Below are 23,493 nucleotides of genomic sequence, written 5' to 3' on the forward strand. Positions count from 1 at the left end.
GGGAGGTTCCAGAGGACTGGAGAACGGCTAATGTGGTTCTGCTATTTAAGAAGGGTTGTAGAGATAAGCCAGGGCCAGTGAGTCTCACTTCAGTGGTAGGGAAAAAATTGGATAAAATTCTGAATGAGAGAATCTATCTCCACTTGGAGAGGCAAGGTTTGATCAGGGATAGTCTGCATGGCTTTGTCAGAGGGAGGTGATGCCTAACAAATTTGATTGAATTTTTTGAGGAGGTGACCAGGTGTGTAGATGAGGGTGGTGCAGTTGATGTAGTTTATATGGATTTCAGCAAAGCCTTTGACAAGGTTCTACATGGCAGACTTATAAAGAAGGCAAATGCACATGGGATACAGGGTAATTTGATAAGATGGATTCAAAATTGACTTTGTTGTAGGAGACAGAGGGTGATGACAGAAGGATGCTTTAGTGGCTGGAAGCCAGTGTCCAGTGGCGTACCACAGTGATCTGTGCTGGGTCCCTATTATTCGTCATTTATATAAACGACATAGATGACTATGTGGGGGGTAGGGTTAGTAAGTTTGCAGATGACACAAAGATTGGCTGGGTGAGGTTGAGTGTCTTGGGCTACAGGAATATATAGACGAGATGGTCAAATGGGCAGATAAGTGGCAGATGGAATTTAACCCTGAAAAGTGTGAGGTGATGCACTTTAGAAGGAGTAATTTGACAAGGAAGTATTCAATGAACAGCATGACACTAGGAAGTTCTGAGGAACAAAGGGACCTTGGCGTGTGTGTCCATAGATCTCTGAAAGCGGAGGGGCATGTTAGTGGGGTGGTGAAAAAGTCATATGGGACACTTGCGAGGCAGAGATCACAAAAGTAGGGAGGTCATGTTGGAGTTGTATAGAAGCTTGGTGAGACCACAGCTGGAGTACTGTGTGCAGTTCTGGTCGCCACATTATGGGAAGGATGTGATTGCACTGGAGGGGGTGCAGAGGCGATTCATCAGGATGTTGCCTGGGATGAAACATTTAAGTTATGAAGAGAGGTTGGATAGAGTTGGATTGTTTTTGTTGGAGCAGAGAAGACTGAGGAGCGACCTGATTGAGGTGTACAAGATTATGAGGGGCATGGAGAGGGTGGATAGGGAGCAGCTGTTCCCCTTAGCTGAAGGGTCAGTCACGAGGGGACATAAGTTCAAGATGAGGGGCAGGAGGCTTAGGGGGCATGTAAGGAAAAATGTTTTTACCCAGAGGGTGGTGACGGTATGGAATGCGCTGCCTGGGAGGGTGGTGGAGGCGGGTTGCCTCACATCCTTTAAAAAGTACCTGGATGAGCACTTGGCACATCATAGCATTCAAGGCTATGGGCCCAGTGCTGGTAAATGGGATTAGGTAGGTAGGTCAGGTGTTTGTCACGTGTCGGTGCAGACTCGATGGGCCAAAGGGCCTCTTCTGCACTGTGTGATTCTGTGACTCTGTTTGTGTGGGGGCACAAGTTGATCTGTGCAAGTGGCCTCAAGATGTTGAGGGCTAAGGAGGCAGTCTCCAGATCAGATGAGGCCAGATGGAGATGTGAGGGTGTGTGTGAAAGAGTGGGTAGTGATGTCCCTTGAGCTGGCAGTGAGTGAGATGCCAATGAATGTGTGATGTTCTTGAATGTGTGATTTTAGAGTGATGAGATGGTTGCCTTACCCTGGTGGCATGGATGAGATCATTCAACCTTTATCAGCTTTGGATGGCCAACATCTTCTGTGCAGCATTGGCACTGATGACCACTGCCACCGCCTCCCAAACCGGAAAGGTAATGTTGCTGCCCCTCCTGCGGCCAGAGCAGGGTTTAGAGGACATTACGGCAGGCCTCCACAGCGTCCAATAGGCCCCTCGAGGGATGCATTAGTAAACAAGGGACTGCAGTCTTCTTGGGGCTATGTCTTATTTGCAGCTGTCCTGGGCTGGAAGCACTGAAAGGAATGTGGCACCTAACGTGATGAAGTGGCAAGGTAACAGCATGGATGGCGAATCAGAGCCCACCCACCCTGGAAATGCTGTGTTTCCTGGGAATGCATAAATAATGCAGCAGGTTTGGGACAATACGGTATGAGAAGCCTCCATTGTGGCTTTGCATCGTTTTATCCGCCCATGACTGTACTTTGTGCAAATTTGGGACGATTCCGCCCAGTCACACCTTGGAGTTACACATTACCATTACCACTCGAACTGTCATTTCGCAGCCCAGACCTTCCCCTAGCCCCATCAGTCTGTGCACCAGCTGCACAATTACATCAGCGCCCTGGCTATGTGCATCTGGGAGTGGTGACTCACTACCACTCACACATTCCATGCACAGCTTTCATGCAATGTACATTGCAGTCTCCTCCACAGTTGGATCGCGTGAGATTTCGGGTCCCACACCTGCTCTTCTGGAGCTCTCGGATGTTGTGCACCCTCTTCTTCTGCAAGGACAAGGGGCAAAGGGTGATGTAAAGATTGGAAATCTCTCTTCTAGAGTTATACAGTTAATTCTTCTCAATGCCATCCTTTATCACTGATATTGTTTGCTGTGTCTTTTCCATGGGCAGGTGCTCCTGCAGCGCTGATGAGCATCACATGCCCTATGCTGAGGCTTTGCGTGCTGCATGCAGCGATGCCAGGCTATATGCCTTGTAGGACCATCTCTCTCACCTCAATGAGGTGCAGACGGTCACTGAAGCACTTTCGACAATGTATTTAGGTCATCTGATGGTCACCAGAAGAGTTGATGGCCTCTGCTACCTTCACCAAAGCTCCATACCCGCATTATGCCTGTCTTTTTATGGGTTATGTGGAACATTGATTTTTCCAGTCCTACTAAGGCTCCCTCCCACAAGCCTTTTTTTGATACATCAATGACTGTATCAATGACGCTTCATGCTTTCGTCTGGACCTGGAAAAATTTATCAATTTTCCTTCCAATTACCACCCCTCGATCACCTTCACATGATCCATCTCTGACACTTCCCTTACCTTCCTTGACCTCTCTGTCTCCATTTCTGGTGATAGACTTAGCATCATTATTCATTACAAGCCCACCGGCTCCCACAGCTATCTCGACCACAACTCCTCACACCCTGCCTCCTGTAAGGACTACATTGCATTTTCTCAGTACCTTCGCCTCCATCGCATCTGTTCTGATGATGCCACCTTCCAAAACGGTGCTTCTGACATGTCTTCCTTCTTTCTTAACCGAGGTTTCCTCCTACTGTGGTTGACAGGGCCCTCAAACATGCCCAATCCATCTCCTGCACTTCTGCCCTCACCCCTTCCGCTCCCTCCCAGAACCATGATAGGGTCCCCCTTGTCCTCACTTTTCACCCCACCAGCCTCCGCATTCAAAGGATCATCCTCCAACATTTTCGCCAACTCCAGCATGATGCCACTACCAAACACACCTTCCCCTCACCACTCCCCCCCACCCCACATACCCCCCTGTCACCCCCCCACACCCCCCTGTCAGCATTCCGTAGGGACTATTCCCTCCATGACACCCTGGTCCACTCTTCCTTTACTCCCAATACCTCATCCCCTTCCCACGGCACCTTCCCATGCAATTGCAGAAGATGCAACACCTGCCCCCGTACCTCATCCCTCCTAACTGTCCAAGGGCCCAAACACATCTATCAGGTGAAGCAGTACTTCACTTGCACCTCCTTCAATTTGGTCTACTGTATTCGCTGCTGCCAGTGCGATCTCCTCTATATTGCGAAGACCAAACGCAGACTGGGCAGCCGCTTGCGGATCAACTGCAGTCTGTCTGCAAGCATGACCCGGACCTTCCTGTTGCTTGTCACTTCAACACACCATCCTGCTTTCATGATCACATGTCCATCCTTTGCCTGCTGCAATGTTCCAGTGAAGCCCAACACAAACTGGAGGAACAGCACCTCATCTGCCGATAAGGCACTTTACAGCCTTCTGGACTTAACATTGAGTTCAACAATTTCAGACCATGAACTCTCTCTTCTATCTTCACCGCATTCTTAATCCCTTTCTAAAATTTATTTTTATCTTTTTTTCTAATTTTCATTTTTATTCATTTATTCATTGTTTCATCCCTTTTGTACCCCCCCCTTTTTATCCTTTTTTCCCTCGCCCACACCCCGCTCCCCTAAAAGGGCCATCTGTCACTTGTTCCATGTTGGTCTTTCACAGGGTGCTGACCCTTATTCTGCTATTAACACATTCTGCTTTCTTACCTTTATGCCACAATCAGCACCTTCTTTAGTCTTCACCACTACCATTACCACTCCCTTTGTAAAAACAGAAATACCTGGAAAAACTCAGCAGGTCTGGCAGCATCGGCAGAGAAGAACAAAGTTGACGTTTCGAGTCCTCATGACCCTTCAACAGAACTAAGTAAAAATAGGAGAGGGGTGAAATATAAGCTGGTTTAAGGTGGGGGGGTGGGGGGAGAAGTAGGGGGGGGGGAGGGGGGGGCATGGTTGTAGGGACAAGCAAGCGCTTGCTTGTCCCTACAACCACGCCCCTCCCCCCCACTTCTCCCCCCACCCCCCCCACCTTAAACCAGCTTATATTTCACCCCTCTCCTATTTTTACTTAGTTCTGTTGAAGGGTCATGAGGACTCGAAACGTCAACTTTGTTCTTCTCTGCCGATGCTGCCAGACCTGCTGAGTTTTTCCAGGTATTTCTGTTTTTGTTTTGGATTTCCAGCATCTGCAGTTTTTTGCTTTTACCACTCCCTTTGTCTTGTGTCCATGACATCTTTGTCAATCTTTCCTTTGCCACCACCTATCACTGACCTTCTATCCTGCTTTACGTGCCCTACCAACACCCACACCCCCCCTCACTACACCCCCTTAAACAGTATAAATTCCATCACATTTCTACCTCTCTCTGGCTCTGAAGAGGAACTCTGTTTTTCTCTCCACAGATGCTGCCAGACCTGCTGAGTTTTTCCAGCATTCTCTGTTTTACTCCATTTGTGATGGCTGGAGGGAGTTTGTGTCCTTCAGGGAAAGGATGTCATTGTGCACATCAACCTCTGTCAGGAGGATATCCAAGTTGTGCTTCATGAACCGGAACACTACTGCTTCCCGGGACTCCTTCTGCAGTCTTCAATCTTGGTACAGGATTTAGCTGGGCTAGGATACGTGGTATTCATGACATTCCCTGTCATTATACTCATGGGATGTAATGCTAAAGAGGGAAATGTACTGCTCTATGTGTACATATGAGGAAATAATTTGCATGACACAGGCTTGGTGGCCTCAGCTTTGCATGACAAGTGACAGAGTGGCAAGCTATGTCCCACGTCTCCAATGCAGTTAGGGCCTGAGGTCTTCAGGGAGCTTTCCTGGCTTGGTTTGAGGTGCTCCTGGGAGTGCTCAGCGTGCTGACTCATCTGAAGGGGAATGCATGGATGTTGTAGCTGTCAGTGGGCCTGTGTTGCAAGTGAGGGATGCAGCAGCTGAAATGTGCTGCAGTGGTCACTTGCAGGGTTGTGTGGGCTGCTGCATATTGTTTCTTTAAGTCAATGACTTTCAGGGGTGAGCAGCAAAAGATTGATACACAGGGGGCACAGGGGTTATAGAAGACTGGCAACATTGGAGTTGAACAATGGACACAGCAATGGCTAATACGTAGACTAAGGGAATGCTCTTACTGGTCCAGCTCTCATAAATAGGTAACAATGCTTCAGCCATCAGTGACATGAACAGTAGGTACTTACAGTACAAAGGTCAGAGTTGTCCTCCAGTGGCCTCTCAGGGCCGTATTCAGGATGAGCATGTTGAATGGGGTTGTTAAGTACCCTTCTATTGTGTACGGGACGGGAAGCACCTGCATCCTAACAAGAGCTGCAAAACCCACCCTTACCAGCCCACATCTCTCCGAGATGAAAATATGGCAGGAATCGGGTGAGGACATAGGTATGGGTTTCCGAAGTCAGGGATTGTCCCAATCCACATTTTACGAGCCCAACACAAAAACTTGACCCGATGCAACTGTTATTAAGAATAGGATACTATAATGCTTTATTAACTGCTTTATTAATCTGCCCTGCCATCTTCAGAGATTTGTGCACAAGCACTCTCAGGTCTCCCTCTCTCCTTACACCACATATATAATTGTACGATTCAACATGAGTTGTGTCTCCTCATTCATTCTTCCTCCTAAAATATATCACTACTTTTATTTGATGGAGTAGCGGCAGGCAATTTGGTGGAGGGAAATCCTGTAGCAATGTTAATCCCAGACAAAATTAACTTGGATTGATTAAGGGAATGCCAGCACAAATTTGTTTAGCAAAATGTATGTTTAACTAACTTGATTGTGTTTTTGATGACGTAACAGAGAGGGTTAGTTAATGTAGTACACACTATATGGGCATTTGTAAAAGTGCCACATAACAAGCTTGTCAAGAAAAGGTTAAAACCCATGGAATAAAAATGACAGTGTTCTTGTGACAGTGGCAGCATTGTATGAAGTTGGCTGAGTGACAGAAAACAAACAGTAGTGGTGAATGGTTGTTTTTCAGGCTGGAGGAAGGTATATAGTGGGGTTCCCTAATGGCTGGTATTAGGATCACTGATTTTCTTGATGTGTACTAATGATCCAGATTGGGTATGCAGGGCACAGCTTCAAATTTACAGAGGACACAAAACTGAAATATTGTGAGCTGTGAGAAGGACAGAGATAGAGTTCAAGAGGACAGAAACAGGCTGGTGGACAGGCACATGCATGGCAGATGAAATTTAATGCAGAGAAGTGTGAAGTGATAGATTTTGGTAGGAACAATGAAGACAGGCAATGTAAAATAAAGGGAGCAATTCTAAAGCGGGTGAAGGAGTAGAGGGACCTGGGGCAATTTACGCACAAATCACTGAAGGTAGCAGTACAGGTTGAGAAAGTGGTTAATAAGGCTTATGGGGTCCAAGGCTTTATAAATAGAAGCATTGAATACAAAGTAAGGGAGTTATGGTGAATCTTTATAAAACACTGGTTCAGCCCGAACTGTAGTATTATGCCCAATTCTGGCCACCACACTTCCAGAACTATGTGAAAGAATTAGAGAGGATGCAGAAAAAATGATAAGAATCATTCCAGGGATGAGGATAGTTTAGAAAAGCTGTAATTGCTCTCCTTAGGAAAGAGGAAGTTGAGAGGAGATTTGATGGAGGTGTTCAAAAGCTTGAGGGGGTCTGGACAGAGTAGATAGGGAGATATTGGCAGTAGGAACTAAAGCCAGAGGACATTGATTTAAGATGAATGGCAAAAGAACCAACATGACAAGGGGGAAAACATTTTTACACATCGATTGATTAGGATTTGGAATGTGCTGTCTGATAGTGCGGTGGAGGCAGATTCAATTGTGGCTTTTTAAAATATTATTGGAGGATAATTAACTGGAGAAGTTTTGGAAGTGGTGGGAAAGTGGGACTAACTCACTTCTCTTACAGAGAGCTGGCATGGACATCACTGGCCAAATGGCCAACTTCTGTACTGTAACCATTCTATACTGTCTCTAAATCAGATCTATGCATTGTATTGCAACTTAGCAAATGAGAGAAATTGCAGTCTTGCTTTTTCAGAATCACAGAGTTTTAATGATGCAGAAGGAGGCCATTCATCCTATCGTGTCTGCACCGGCAAACATAGTGTTGAGTATTTGTTGAGCGTTATTATTATTAATTAAGAAACTTCAATATAGTTGTGATATTTTTGCACTAAAATAACACCACACTTTATATTTCAAGAATATTGTGCTGCAAATTTCTAAATACTCAACAGTTGTGTAAATCTGTGAGAAGGTAGTGATTGATAATCATCCATGTGAAATATGAAAAGAATATTAAAGTTCAATTAGGGATAGGCAACAAATGTTACCCTTGCCAGTGACACTCACATTCCATGAAAGAATTTTAAAAAGATGAATAATATATATCCTGTATGTGTATAGTTAAATAATTCATTGCATCTACCTGAACCAGTTTGAGATTCCAGGGTGGGTGGTTGACTAATCCTGCTATTTCCACCTGATTAGCTACAGCGGCCTGCAGTTCTGTGTAGGTGCTGCTATCCAACTGGATACCAGGGAACAGATCACTGATCAGGCTTAGGAAAAGAGGTTCATCTTCATCCACCTATTAAGTAAATGCAAATCAATTATAAATTGTCTATTCTTATGCTGCAAAACATTAGAATCTAGAAATTCTGGTGGCTCAACGTCTTCATCAGGACTGCAGCGGGACAGGACTTCCACCTGCCAGTTTGCTGAGCTGTTAACTGCACAGGGTGAGCTCAATTTCCTTCCCTCCCTTTCCTTCATCCACCAGACCAAACTAGGTTCTCTTTGACCCCTCCATACTTGAAAACTACCACCCCATCTTTAATCTCCTTTACTTCTTCAAAGTCCTTGAATATGTTATTGCCTCCCAAATGCATGACCACACAATCCTGCTCCAATGCCATTCCAGCATTGTTCAGCTGAGTGAGGCTGCACCCGTCTGGTTTCATTCTTATCAATCAAATCCAGTGGTTTTCTAAGTGTGGTCCATGGACCATTGGTGGCCCACAAGGGGCCATGCAGTCCAAGGGCTGATTTAAAGTGCACTGATATGCAATGCCATGGCAAAGACCATACAAGAAAGCAGGTCAGAACCCTCATCCCCACTACTTGCATGGCTCACAGAACCAGACAAGCTCACCTCTGCATAACATGAATTGCCATAAAAGCAAACAGCAACAATGTTTGATTTGCAAGTTTTATGGGGTGAGTTTTACATTGCTTGGTGGTAGGAGGGGGTCCAACCTGGAAGTTAGTGCATCGTCTCATTATGTATTCTTGGCTGAGAGCCCAGGCATCCATTAGTTGAAACAGCTGCACCCAAGGGAAAACATTGTTTGACTGACAAATCTATTTCTCAATTGAGCAATGTTAACTTACACAAGATGAAGAGATGTCAAATTCTTGAGTTTATGCTATTGATATTTTAAAGGACTGGTCGATTGACAATTTTATAGGGCTGTAGTCAAAATGAGCTTTTTGTAAGAAAGCTATGAATGAATGGTTGTTTCTTTAAAGCTTTTTCACATATGACATTGTTACAATAGGGTTCATTGGTTCTGTACAGAGTGTATGCTTGGTAAATGGGCATTGCCGTGCCATGAGTTAGCATGGGCAGTATGAGTGGCCAGTGGGGGATGGATGGACAACGTTAGGTTGGCTTGGGGGGCATTTCCTTATCCAGACTATTGCTCACAACACTCCTGATGAGCCATGAACCACGACTCATTGAAAAACTGGCCCCACTCCACAAAAATTATGGAGGGCTAGGAGTTGCCTATCCCCGCAATGGAACTGGCCAGGTTGAGAGTGCAGGGTGTGGACCCGCGACCTGCACCCTTAAACTGGTTAAAATTGTGGATATCAGGAATGGGTCTGGGAATCATGAAATCAGGTCCCTAGTGCCATTTTTAAAGGTCTTCAGATTCTCCCTGACTCTGGGAAAATCCAGCTCTTTATCGCCCTTTGTCTCTCTACAAATGAAGGCGCCACCAGCCACTGAGGGGTCCAGACCCAGGACAGTTTGAAATGACTCCATGCGAGTCTCCTCCAGGCTGTGTGTGATGCTTAGAAGGTTCTCATGCTAGAATACTGGAAGAGTATTCCCAGCCAGACAAAGCCAGCCTCTATGGAGGTTGCAGCAGAGGTCAGCAGTTGTAAGGTCATCCACAGAATCTGGATGCAGTGCCAGAAAAGAATGAATGGCCTTTTGAGATCTACCAGGGTGAGTGTCCAACTATTTCAAAGATGGACCTAGATGATAGGGTGTGAGGATATGAAGTGGTTCAAATGTGGGGCTGCCTACTTTATTGCCCAACTGTAGAAGGCATCATGATCAGTAAGAGGCACACAATCAGCAAGGGGAGACATCGGCCTGAGTGAGACAGGGACCAAGTTAGTATATTTGGAAAATTAGTTCAAAGTGGGAATGCAACTGGTAAGTCTTTTTCAAGTTCAATTTTGAAGTAAGAGTCAGATTATGACCAAGAACTAAAAACCCAGAATCAACAGTCCTTAAGTTAAGTAGCCTAATTAAACAGGCAATTGTCTTAGCGGCAGTTAACCGTCAATCACCTAAAAGCCCTTTGCCTCAATAAGGCCTAAATTAGGTGTTAATAATTGTAGTAGGAAGCTAGTCTAGACAGTGACTCATTACAGATCTATATAAGAAGGGGACTTTTTAAGAGCACGGTCCATAAGAGGCGCACGATCAGCAAGGGGAAACATCGGTCTGAGTGAGACAGAAACCGAATGAGTATATTTAGGAATTTGGTTCAAAGTGGGAATTTGGTGCAGAAGGGGAAAGGGATGCTTTAGGTAAGGTTTACTGCAAGGAGTGTGACTTAGAATTGAGTGCTGGGAGTTGGATAATTAAGGTAGTTAGGGAAGGAAGGGGAAGAGGTGTTCTTTTGCTTTCTGCTTTCTAACTTTCTCAGCCTTCAGAAAGTGGTCATACTCTGCTACAGGAGAAGAAACCAGTTATTTGGTGAGTGTCTGGTAATGTTTATTCCATTCCTAAGGTTCAGAATAGTCTTGCAACTGGTGGTAAGGTTGATAAAATATATAAAAACAAAAGTAAAATATATAATTGAATAAAATAATTTAGTTAATTAGAACACATTAAGGATGTCAGGACAGGTGATATGTGACAACTGCAGCATGTGGAGTCTCCTGGATGCCAGTCTGATCCAGGGCAAACACGTCTGCAGTAAGTGTTTGAAATTTGAGCAGCTTTGGTTCAGAGTTTATGAGCTGGAGGCTGAACTACAGACACTGCAATGCATCAGGGAGGGGTAAGTTACCTAGATTCTTTGTACTAGGAGGTAGTCACACCTCTTAGGACAGGGTCTTCTTATTTGATCAGTGGTCAGGGAACAGGAGAGTGTGACTGCGAGTGAGGCAGGTTAGGGGACTCAGAGGGCAGGAGTGCAGGAGTCTCAGCCTTTGCAATTGTCCAACAGGTTTGAAGTTTTCTCAGCTTGTTTGGATGCAAGTGGAGTCTGCAGGGTGGATGAGCTGACTGGCAGTGGCACCATGTTACAGGAAGCCATTCAAGTGGGGGGAACAAAAATGAATGTAGTGGTCGTATTGGATAGTATAGTCAGGGGGATTGACACCGCTTTCTGCAGCAACGAGCATGAGTCCAGACGGCTGTGTTGCCTGCCCGGTGCCAGGGTTCAGGACATCTGCTCAGGGCTGGAGAGGGACTTGCAGTGGGAGAGGGAGGACCCAGCCGTTGTGGTCCATGTAAGTACTAATGACATAGGCAGGGCAAAGAAGGAGGTTCTGCATATTCAGTATGAGAACCTAGGCACCAAATTAAGAATTAGAACCTCAACGGTCATAATCTCTGGATTATTACCTGAACCACATGCAAATTAGCATAGGACAAATCGGATTAGGGAGATGAATGTGTGCCTCAAAGACTGGTGTGGGAGGAATGGGTTCCAGTTCATGGGGCACTGGCACCAATACTGGGCAAAGTGGGATCTGTGCCATTGGGACTGTCTGCACCTGAACCGTGCTGGGACCAGTGTTCTTGCGAGCAGCATAACTAGGAAAGTAGAGATAGTTTTAAACTAAATAGTGGGGGCAAGGGATCAAATTTGGGAAACATAGAAACTAGGAGCAGGAGTAGGCTATTCAGCCCTTCGAGCCTGCTCCGCCATTCAATATGACCATGGCTGATCCTCTATCTCATCGTCATATTCCCGCTTTTGGTCCATAACCTTTGATGCCCCTAATATCCAAAATGTATCAATTTCCTTCTTGAATATATTCAGTGGCCCAGCCTCCACAGCCTTCTGTGGGAGAGAATTCCACAGGTTGACCATCCTCTGAATGAAGACATTTTTCCTCATTTCAACCCTAAATGGCCTGCCCCATATCCTGAGACTGTGGCCCCTGGTTCTAGGCTCCCCAACCAGGGGAAATATCCAACCTGCATCTAGTCTGTATAGCCCTGTTAGAATTTTATGTGCTTCAATCAGATCCCCTCTCATTCTTCTAAACTCTCGGGAATACAGGCCCAGTCGAACCAATCTCTCCTCATACGACAGTCCTACCATTCCCGGTATCAACCTAGTGAACCTTTGTTGCACTCCCTCTATGGCAAGTATGTCCTTTCTTAGGTAGGGAGATCAAAACTGCACACAATACTCCAGGTGTGGTCTCACCAAGGCCTTGTATAACTGCCGTAAGATATCCCTACTTCTGAACTCAAATCCTCTTGCAATGAAGGCCAACATACCATTTGCCTTCCTAATTGCTTGCTGCACCCGCCTGTTTACTTTCATTTACTGGTATACAAGGATACCCAGATCCCTTTGTACATCCAGATTTCCCAATATTTCACCATTTAAATAATACTCTGCCTTTCTGTTTTCCACACTAAAGCGTGTAACTTCACATTTATCCATGTTATACTGCATCTGCCATGTGTTCGCCCTGAAGCCTCCTTGCATCCTCCTCACAACTCACAACCCTGCCCAGTTTTGTGTCATCAGCAAACTTGGAAATATTGCATTTGGTTCCCTCATCCAAGTCATTTATATATACTGTGAAGAGCTGGGGCCCAAGCACTAATCCCTACAGTACACCGCTCATCACTGCCTGTCACCCAGAAAAAGACCCATTTATTCCCACTCTCTATTTCTGGTCCGTCAAGCAATCCTCAATCCATGCCAGTATATTACCACCAATCCCATGTGCTTTAATTTTGCCCACTAGCCTCTTATGTGAGACCTTATTAAAAGCCTTCTTGAAATCCAAATGCACCATATCTGCTAGTTCTCCCTTATCTATTCTACTAGTTACATCCTCAAAAAACTCCAGTAGATTAGTTAAGCATGATTTTCTTTTCATAAACCCATGCTGACTTTGTCTAATCCTGTTAATGCTTTCCAAGTGTTTTGTTACCACATCTTTTATAATAGACTCTAGCATTTTCCCCACTACTGATGTTAGGCTAACTGGTCTGTAATTCTCTGTTTTTTCTCTCCCTCCTTTTTTAAATAGTGGGGTTACATTTTCCACCCTCCAATCTGTAGGAACTGCTCCAGATTCTATAGAATTTTGGAAGGTGACCACCAATGCATACAATATTTCCAGGTCCACTTCCTTTAGTACTCCAGGATGTGGATTATCAGGTCCTGGGGATTTTCCAGCCTTTAACCCCATTAATTTCTCTAGTGCCATATTTTTTACTAATGCTGATTTTTTTCAATTCTTCCTTCTCATTAGACCCTTGGTTCCCTAGCATTTCTGTGAAATTATTTGTGTCCTCTTTTGTGAAGACAGAAGCAAAATATGTGTTCAATTCTTCTGCCATTTCTTTGTTCCCCATTATAATTTCCCCCGTTTCTGATTGTAAGGGATCTACATTTGTCTTTGTGAATCTTTTTCTCTTCACACATTTATAGAAGCTTTTACAGTCAGTTTTTGTTTCCTGCAAGTTTACTCTCATACTCCATTTTCCCCTTCTTGATCAATCTTTTTGTCCACTTTTGCTGAATTCTAAACTGCTCCCAATCCTCAGGCTTGCTGCTTTTTCTGGCAATTTTATATGTCTCCTCTTTGGATCTAATACCATCCCTAATTTCTTTTGTAAGCCATGGTTGAGCCATCTTTCCTGTTTTATTATTGCGCCAGACAGGAATGAATAATTGTTGTGATTCATTCATACGTTCCTTAAATATTAGCCATTGCCTATCCACCATCAACCCTTTCAGTAAGGTTCCCCAATCCATCATTGCTAACTTGTGCCTCATACCCTCGTAGTTCCCTTTATTTAGATTCAGGACAAGGGATTCAGATTCACCTTCTTCACTCTCCATCTCAATGAACAATTCTATCATTTTATGGTCGCTTTCCTCCAAGGGACCCTGCACAACAACATTGTTAATTAATCCTTTCTCGTTGCACAAAGCACAGTCTAGGATAGCCTGCTCTCTAGTTGGTTCCAAAACGCATTGGTTTAAAAAACCAACACGTACACACTCCAGGAAATCCTGCTCCACAGTATCATTGCTAGGTTGGTTTGTCCAATCTATATGTAGGTTAAAGAATTATGTGGTAAATCAAAGAGCAGAGACAAGGCAAAAGAAAAAGGTATTATTATGAGAAATGATAAACAGACCGTGACAGGAAGGGATACAGAGTATAATTCTAACAGTAGATCAACAGATGAAGCTAGAGGTTATATGAAGAATAAAAGGATAAAACTAAAAGCTCTGTATCTGAATGCAAATAGAATTGGAAACAAAACAGATGAATTGGGAGTGCAGGAAGTGTGTCCAGCTGCAGCTCCTGGAAGCTCAGGTTTCAGAGCTGGAACAGCGGCTGGGAACACTGTGCAGCATCCACGAGTCTGAGAGCATCATGGATAGCACGTTTAGAGAGGTGGTCACACTGCAGATGAAGGGACTTGAGGAAGGAAGGGAATGGGTGACCACCAGACAGTCCAAGAGAAACAGGCAGGTAGTTCAGGAGTCCCCTGGGGTTCCACTCACAAATCGGTATTCCATTTTGGAGGCTGATGAGGGCGCTGGTTCCTCCAGGGAGTGCAGACAGAGCCAAGCTTCTGGCACCACAAACAGTATGTTTTTAAAGGAGGGGAGAATGAGAGGAAGAGCAATAGTAATACGGGATTCTACAGTCAGGGGAAGAGATAGGCACTACTGTGGCCGTCAATGTGACTCCAGGATGGTGTGTTGCCTCCCTGGTGCTAGGATCTGGGATGTCACTGAACGGCTGCAGGGCATCCTGAGGGGGGAGGGTGATAAGGCAGAGGTCATGGTACAAGTGGTACCAATGACATAGGTAGAAATAGTGATAAGGTCTTGCATCAAGAATTCAGGGAGTTAGGCAGTAGACTGAAAAGCAGGACCTCTCGGGTTGTAATCTCTGGATTACTCCCGGTGCCACGTGCTAGCGAGCACAGAAAGAGAAGAATAGTGGAGATGAATGCGTGGATTAAGAATTGGTGCAGGAGGGAGAGCTTTAGATTCCTGGATCACTGGGACCGTTTCTGGGGAAGGGGGTTCCTGTACAAGCGGTCTACACCTGAATGAGAGCGGGACTAACACCCTTGCGGGCGGATTTGCTGGTGCTGTTGGGAGGAGTTTAAACTAATTCGGCATGGGGAGAGGGCACAGAATGTTAGCAGAATAAGGACACATCATATTACAGAAAAACAATCAAGACAGAGGGAGTACAGCTGCATTAAGTTTCAAGGGAGTAGGCAAAGGCTGGATGGCCTCTACTTTAATGCCAGGATTATTACAGGTAAAACGGATGAGTTAAGGGTGAGGATTGACATGTGGAATTGTGATATAGGAGCCATCACTGAGACGTGATTGAGGGAGGGACAGGATTGGCAGCTCAACATTCCGGGATATAGAATCTTCAGGCGAGACAGGGGAGGGGGTGAAAGAGGAGGAGGCATTGCATTATTAGTTAAGAAGTCAGTTTCTGCAGTCAGGAGAGATGATATCTTGGAGACTTCGAATGAAGCTTTGAGGGTAGAGCTTAGGAAAAAAAAGGGGGCAGCCACATTGTTAGGTGTTTATTATAGACCCCCAGATAGTCAGCGGAAAATTGAGGAGCAAATATGTGCACAATTCGCGGAGGTGTGTAAAAACAATAACGATAGGGGAATTACATTAGGTGATTTTAACTGTCCCAACATTAATTGGGATAGACATTGTGTTAAGGGCTTGGATGGAGTGGATTACTTGAAATGTGGACAGGAGAGCTTTTTAGGTCAATATGTAGAGGTTCCAACAAGGGACAGCACAGAGCTGGGCCTAATTCTGGGGAATGAGGTGGTGAGGTGGTGGTGGGGGAGCATTTTAGTTATAGCGACCACAATATAGAACAATTTAAGCTTGTTATGGACAAAGAAATAGACAAGCTGCAAAAAAGTGTTTTGGACTGGGGGAGAGTGGATTTCAGTAAAATAAGGCAGGATCTGGCCAAGGTAGACTGGGATCAGCTACTTGTGGGGAAATCTACAGAAGAGCAATGGGGGGCGTTCAAAAAGATAATGGGGAGGGTACAGGCTCAACATGTTTTCTCTAGGGTGATAGGAAGGAGCAACAAGACCAGAGAACCATGGATGACCAGAGATATTCAGGATACAATGAGAAGGAAAAGAGAGGCTTTTAGCAGGTACAAGAGGAGCAAATCAGCGGAGGCATTAGTGGAGTACAGAAAGTGCAGGGTGGAGCTTAAAGCAATTAGGAGAGCAAAGAGGGGATATGAGAAAGTTCTGGCTGGTAAAAGTAGGGCAAATCCCAAGATATTCCATAAGTATATCAATGGGAAGAGGATAACCAGGGAAAGAGTAGGGCCCATTAGGGACCAAGGGGGCAATCTATGGGTGGAGCCAGAGGACATCGCTAGAGTTTGAACGAATACTTCACATCCGGCTTCACCCAAGAGAATGAGGATGAAGGTATGGAACTCTGGGAGAGAGACTGCGAGGTTCTTAAGCAAATTGATATAGGGAGTGACAAGATATTGGAAGTGTTGACCGGCTTAAAATTAGACAAATCTCCAGGTCTGGATGATTTGTGTCCTAGACTGCTGATGGAGGCAAGGGAAGAGATCGCAGGGGCTCTGACTCAAATTTTTAATTCCTCTCTGGCCATGGGGGAGATGCCAGAAGACTGGAGAACAGCTAACGTGGTTCTGCAATTTAAGAAGGGTTGTCGAGATAAGCCAGGGAACTACACACCAGTGAGTCTCACGTCAGTGGTAGGGAAACTATTGGAAAAATTCTGAAGGAGAGAATCTATCTCCACTCGGAGAGGCAATGTTTGATCAGGGAGAGTCAGCATGGCTTTGTCAGAGGGAGGTGATGCCTAACAAACTTGATTGAATTTTTTGAGGAGGTGACCAGGTGTGTAGATGAGGGCAGTGCAGTTGATGTAGTTTATATGGATTTCAGCAAAGCCTTTCACAAGGTCCCACATGGGAGACTTATAAAGAAGGCAAATGCAGATGGGATGCAGGGTAATTTGATAAGGTGGACTCAAAATTGGCTTACTTGTAGGAGACAGAGAGTGATGACAGAAGGATGCTTTAGTGAGTGGAAGCCAGTGTCCAGTGGTGTACCACAGGGATCTGTGCTGGGTCCCCTATTATTCGTCATTTATTTAAATGACATGGATGACTATGTTTGGGGATAGGATTAGTAAGTTTGCGGATGACACAAAGATTGGCCGGGTGGTTAACAGTGAGGTTGAGTGTCTTGGGCTGCAGGAAGATATGGACGGGATGGTCAAATGGGTAGATAAATTGCAGATGGAATTTAACCCTGAAAAGTGTGAAATGATCCACTTTGGAAGGAGTAATTTGACAAGGAAGTATTCAATGAACGGCATGACACTAGGAAGTTCTGAGGAACAAAGGGACCTTGGCGTGTGTATCCATAGATCTCTGAAGGCAGAGGGTCATGTAAGTGGGGTGTTGAAAAAGACATATGGGACACTTGCCTTTATCAATCGAGGCACAGATTACATAAGTAGGGAGGTCATGTTGGAGTTGTATAGAACCTTGGTGAGGCCACAGCTGGAGTACTGTATGCAGTTCTAGTCGCCACATTATAGGAAGGATGTGATTGCACTGGAGGGGGTGCAGAGGCGATTCATCAGGATGTTGCCTGGGATGAAACATTTAGGTTATGAAGAGAGGTTGGATAGACTTGGGTTGTTTTCATTGGAGCAGAAAAGACTGAGGGGCAACCTGATTGAGGTATACAAGCTTATGAGGGGCATGGATTGGGCGGATAGGGAGCAGCTGTTCCCCTTGTTTGAAGGGTCAGTCATGAGGGGACACAAGTTCAAGCTGAGGGGCAGGAGGCTTAGGGGAGATGTGAGGAAAAACGTTTTAACCCAGAGGGTGACGGTCTGGAATGCGCTGCCTGGGAGGGTGGTAGAGGCGGGTTGCCTCACATCCTTTAAAAAGTACCTGGATGAGCACTTGGCACGTCATAATATTCAAGGCAATGGGTCAAGTGCTGGTAAATGGGGTTAGGTAGTTAGGTCAGGTGTTGGTGGAGACTCGATGGGCCAAAGGGTCTCTTCTGCACTGTGTGATTCTGTGATTTTGTGCTAGCCATTATGGAGATATAGCTGCAGGACGACATGGATTGGGACCTGAATATTGAAGGGTACAGAGTATTTAGGAAGGATAATGGTCGATGGATGCCCTTGCGAATGGATAGTTGTCTCAAGTGGTTTTCCACAGTCCTCGGTGTTGGGACCCTTGCTGTTTGTGTTATATATTAACGATTTGGACCTGAACGTGGGGGGCACGGTTCGGAAATTTGCAGATGATACAAAGATTGGCCGAGTAGTGAATAGTGTAGAGGATAGCCATAATCTCCAAAACGATATAGATGGGTTGGTGGAGTGGGTGGTAAAGTGGCAGATGGATTTTAACATAGAGAAGTGTGAGGTCATACATTTAGGGAGGTCAAACAGTTACAGGGATTACACAATAAATGGGAATATACTAAGAGGGGTAGATGAAGTGATAGATCTTGGCGTAAAAGTACACAGGTCTCTGAAGGCAGCAGTTCAATTAGAGAAGGTTATAAAGAAGGCATATGGAATGCTCTCCTTCACTGGCAGAGGTATAGAATATAAAAGTAAAGATATAATGTTGGAATTGTATAAAACACTGGTGAGGCAACAACTGGAGTATTGTGTGCAGTTCTGGTCACCACATTACTGGAAGGACGTAATAGCTCTGGAGACAGTGCAGAGGAGGCTTACAAGAATGTTGCCAGGGTTAGAAAAGTGTAGCTACGAGGAGAGATTGGATAGGTTGGAATTATTTTCCTTAGAACAAAGAAGGCTGAGAGGTGACTTGATTGAGGTGTACAAAATTATGAGGGGAATAGATAGTGGACAGGATAAAATTGTTTCCCTTGGTGCAGAATTCTAGAACCGGGGGACATAAATTCAAGATAAGTGGCAGAAGGTGTAGGGGGGACATGAGGAAGAACGTTTTTACGCAGAGGGTTGTGGGTGTCTGGAATTCGCTGCCCAAGTTGGTGGTAGAGGCAGAAACTTTAAACTCTTTTAAAAAGTACCTGGATCTGCACCTTAAGTGCTGTAAGCTGCAGGGCTATGGGTCGGGTGCAGGAAGGTGGGATTAGAAAGGGCACTTGGGTGTCCTCGGGCTGGCATGGACAAGATGGGCTGAATGACCTCCTTCTGTGCTGTAACTTTTCTATGGTTCTATGGAAGGACAGGAAGCGAGGAAAAGGTAGAGGAGTGGCTCTGTTATTTAATGGTGGTATTAGCACAATAGGGAAGGATGACCTAAGTTCAGGAAACCAGGATGTGTAAATGGTTTGGGTAGATATGAGAAGTGGTAAAGGCAAGAAGTCACTTGTGGAAGTTGTGTTCATGCCCCCTAACCGTAACCACATTTTAGGGTGGAGCATAAAGGATGAAATAATTGGAGCTTGTCGGATAGGCACGGCAATAATCATGGGAGATTTTAATTTACATATAGACTGGAAAAGTCAGATGGGCAAAGATAGTCTAGATGAAGGGAACATTGAATGTTTTCGGGATAGTTTCTTAGAACTGCATGTTCTGAAGCCAACCAGAAAGCAGGCGACACTAGACCTGGTATTGTGCAATGAGATGGGAGTAATTAAGGATCTCATAGTGAAGGCGCCCCCTAAGTAGCAGTGACCACAATATGATTGAATTTTACATTCAGCTTGAGGGAGAGAGGAGTGGGTCCGAGACTTTGTTTTTAATCGTAAATAAGGGCCATTTTGAGGGCATGAAAGCTGAGCTGGCTAAAGTGAATTGACAAATTAGGTTAAGGGATAAGTCAATAGAGATGTAGTGGCTAATATTTAAGAGGATATTTCAGAATGCATAGAGTAGATACATTCCGAGTAAGAAAAAGTCCAAGGAGCAAACACACCATCCATGGTTAACAAGAAAGATATTATCAAACTTAAAGAAAAAGCATATATTTTTGAAAAGACAGGTGGCAGGCCAGGAGATTGGACAGAATATAAGGAACAGCAAAGAATGACTAAAAGACTAATAAGGAGGGAAAAATTCAGAGTATGAGAGAAAGCTAGCCAGAAATATAAAAACAGATAGTAAGAGTTTTTAATAAATATTTTAAGAAGAAACGAGTTAACAAAGTAAGCATTAGACAGACAGAAAGTGAGTCTGGAGAATTGATAATGGAAACAAAGGAGATGGCAGATGAATTGAACAGGTATTTTGCATCAGTGTTCACTATAGAGAATACAAGTAACATCCCAGAAGCAGCTATAATCCAGGAAATGTAAGTGGGGGAAGATGCCAGGAAAATTACAGTCACCTGAGAAGTGGTTGTGAGTAAATGTTTGGAGCTGCAGGCTGACAAGAGCCCAGGTCCTGATAGACTTCATCCTACGGTCTTAAAAAATGTGACTGGTGAGATAGTTGATCACTGGTTTAAATTTTCCAAAACTTCCTAGATTTGGGGAAGTTCCCATTAGATTGGAAGGTAGCAAATCTAACTTGGATAAGCTGAAAGTCATCGGGCACAGTCAACATGGTTTTGTGAAAGGGAAATCATGTTTTACTAATTTATTGGAGTTGTTTGAGGAAGTACCATGTGTTGTGGATAAAGGGGAACCGGTGGATGTGCTGTGCTTAGATCTCAAGAAGGCATTTGATAAAATGCTGCATCAAAGGGCTATTGCAGAAAATAAAAGGTCATGGTATAAGGAGTAACATATTGGCATGGATAGAAGATTGGCTGGCTAACAGGAAGCAGAGAGTAGGCATAAATGGATTTTTTTTCAGGTTGGCATGATGTAAAGAGTGGTGTGCAACAGGGTTCGGTGCTGGCACCTCAACTGTTTACAATTTATATGGATGACTTGGATGAAGGGATTGAAGGGATGGTTGCCAAATTTGCTGATGACACAAAGATAGGTAGGAAAGTAAGTTGTGAAAAGGACATAAGGAGACAGCAAAAAGACATTGATAGGTTAAGTGAGTGGGCAAATATCTGGCAAATAGAAGATAATGTGGGAAAATGTGCAATTGTCCATGTTGGCAGCAAGAATAAAATATAAGCTTATTATCTGAATGGTGAGAGATTGCAGAGCTCTGAGGTGCAGAGGGATCTGGGTGTCCTAGTACATGAATCACAAAAGGTTAGTATGCAGGGACAGCTAGTAATTAAGAAAGCTAATAGAATGTTATCATTTTTTGCAAGGGAAATTGAATGCAAAAGTGGGGAGGTTATGCTTCAGTTGTACAGGGCACTAGTGAGACCACATTACAGTATTGATCACCAGACTAATACCTGTAATGGTTGGGTTGTCTTATGAGGAAAGTTTGGACAGACTAAGTTGTATCGGCTGGAGCTTAGAAGAGTAAGAGGTGACTTGATTGAAACTATAAGGTCATGAGGGGTCTTGATAGGGTGAATGTGGAGAGGATATTTCTTCTTGTGGGAGACTTTAGAACTAGGGGGTCACTGTTTAAAAATAAGGGGCCGCCCATTTAAAACAGAGAAGAGGTGAATTTTTTTCACTCGGAGGGTCGTGAGTCTTCCTGAAAAGGTGGTGGAAGCAGAGTCTTTGAATATTTTTAAGGTAGAGGTGAATAGATTCTTGGTAAGCAAGGGGGCAATAGGTTATTAGGGGTAGGTGGGATGCAGATTTCAGGTTACTATCAGATCAGTCATGATCTTATTAAATGGTGGAGCAGGCTCGAAGGACTGAATGGCCTACTCCTGCTCTTTGTTCGTATTTCATTTGATGCAAAAACGCCACTCTGCATGTATTGACAGCAAATTTGTCTACAATACAGGTCCCTTCATCCAAGTCATTAATATAAATAGATGAGGCCCCAGCATTGATTCCTGTAGAATGGTTGCCATTCTGAAAATGACTCATTTATCCTTCTCTGGCAGCATGTGTGGAGAGAAAAAGAGTTAATGTTTTAAGTTCAATATGACTTTCCTTTGGAACCCTTTGAGTCATATTAACTCTGCTTTGCTCTCCACACATGCTGCCACAACCTGCTGAATTTTTCCAGCACTTTCTATTTTTATTTCAGATCTCCAGCATCCACAGTATTTTGCTTTTATCTGAATCTCTGTTTCCTGGTAGTTAGTCTATCCTCTATCTATACTAATATATCACCCCAAAACACCATAAGCTCTTATCTTAGAGCAGTGGAGGCTGGGTCATTGAACATATTCAAGGCTGAATTGGACAGATTTTTCATAGACAAGAGAGTCAAGGGTTATGGGGGACAGAGAGGAAAGTGGAGTTAAGGCTACAATCAGACCAGTTATGATTTTAATGAATGGCAGAGCAGGCTCAAGGGGCCAAATGGCCTCCTGCTGCTCTGATTTCTTACATACGAAGATACCATTAGGAAATAGAGACAGTTTAAGTAAGTTATATTTATTTTGTTGGGTTTTAGGAATGAGTTTTAGCTTTAATGTTTAAGTTTGATTTGTATTTCTTCATTTATGTATTAAGAAAGGTCAAATTGAGTTTTAGTTTCTTAAAACTTAAAAAGGTGCCTGCATTTCTAATGAGAGTTTTATGACTGCGGCAGCCAAGTTAAACAAACAAGAGAAGAGAAACTGGGCTGTTGCCTAGCAACAGGTGTCCAGAGAGGGCAGGCCCTCACACAGACACACACCAGAAAAACTAAAGAAACAGCAGTTTTGAGTTCAGTTTGAAGACAGCTGTCAAACAGAAGCCACCTAGAAGGGACAGATAATCAGTCCCAAGCTAAAGAAGAAAGTCCCCAAATCCAAGGGAGTGGAACAGGAGAAGACCCAAAAAGACCTAGGCAAAGGAAGGACAGAATCCTGGAAAAGGTCCTGTTAAGTGAAGTTAAGAGTGAGGGGCAGAGAGAAAGGCTCCAAGCTTCAGATTTAAAGAGACAAAAACTGCAGAAAGCAGATTTAAAGTGAGAACAGCTTGCAAGAAGCAAGAAGAGCCAAAGAGACAGCTGAAGGTCCGTACCTCTTTGCTATGGGCATGTGAAGCAGTGGTTTACTATTGATGGCTGCGTCAGTGAGAGAGAGAGTGTGTGGAAGAAAGCTTGAATGTATGTGGTGATCCGGGGAGAGGGACGTCAGAAGGAGAATGCAAAATATGGAGGTGAACCATTGTGGAAGGCGTCTGAGAGAAAGAGTCAGTTTGGGAGAAGTTTCCAAAGTGAGTCCCTCTCCACATATCTAAACAAACAAAAGTTAGAATCTATCAAGCTGGGTTCCACCCTGGGATCAGGTTTTTCAGTGGTAACCTCAGCTGGGGATCATAAGAATTAGGAGTAGTGTTAAGCCACTCGGCCCCTCGAGTCTGCTCCACCATTCAATAAGATCATGACTGATCTAATTGTAACCTCAACTCCACATTCCCACCTACCCCCGATAACCTTTCACCCCTTGCTTATCTAT

At 44.4% G+C, this 23,493-nt stretch overlaps 1 protein-coding gene across 1 annotated transcript in view; it reads right to left on the reverse strand.

Moving 5' to 3' along the window:
- Positions 1-23,493, reverse strand: part of LOC144681152 (dynein axonemal heavy chain 8-like) — a 1,929,890-nt gene that overhangs the window by 790,524 nt on the left and 1,115,873 nt on the right. The window contains exon 46 of the mRNA XM_078542879.1: positions 7,943-8,104. Coding sequence (XP_078399005.1) covers positions 7,943-8,104 — 162 coding nt within the window. The remainder of the gene's footprint in view (positions 1-7,942; positions 8,105-23,493) is intronic.

This window comes from Cetorhinus maximus, chromosome 5 (assembly GCF_964194155.1).
Source record: "Cetorhinus maximus chromosome 5, sCetMax3.hap1.1, whole genome shotgun sequence".
Lineage (NCBI taxonomy): Eukaryota > Metazoa > Chordata > Chondrichthyes > Lamniformes > Cetorhinidae > Cetorhinus > Cetorhinus maximus.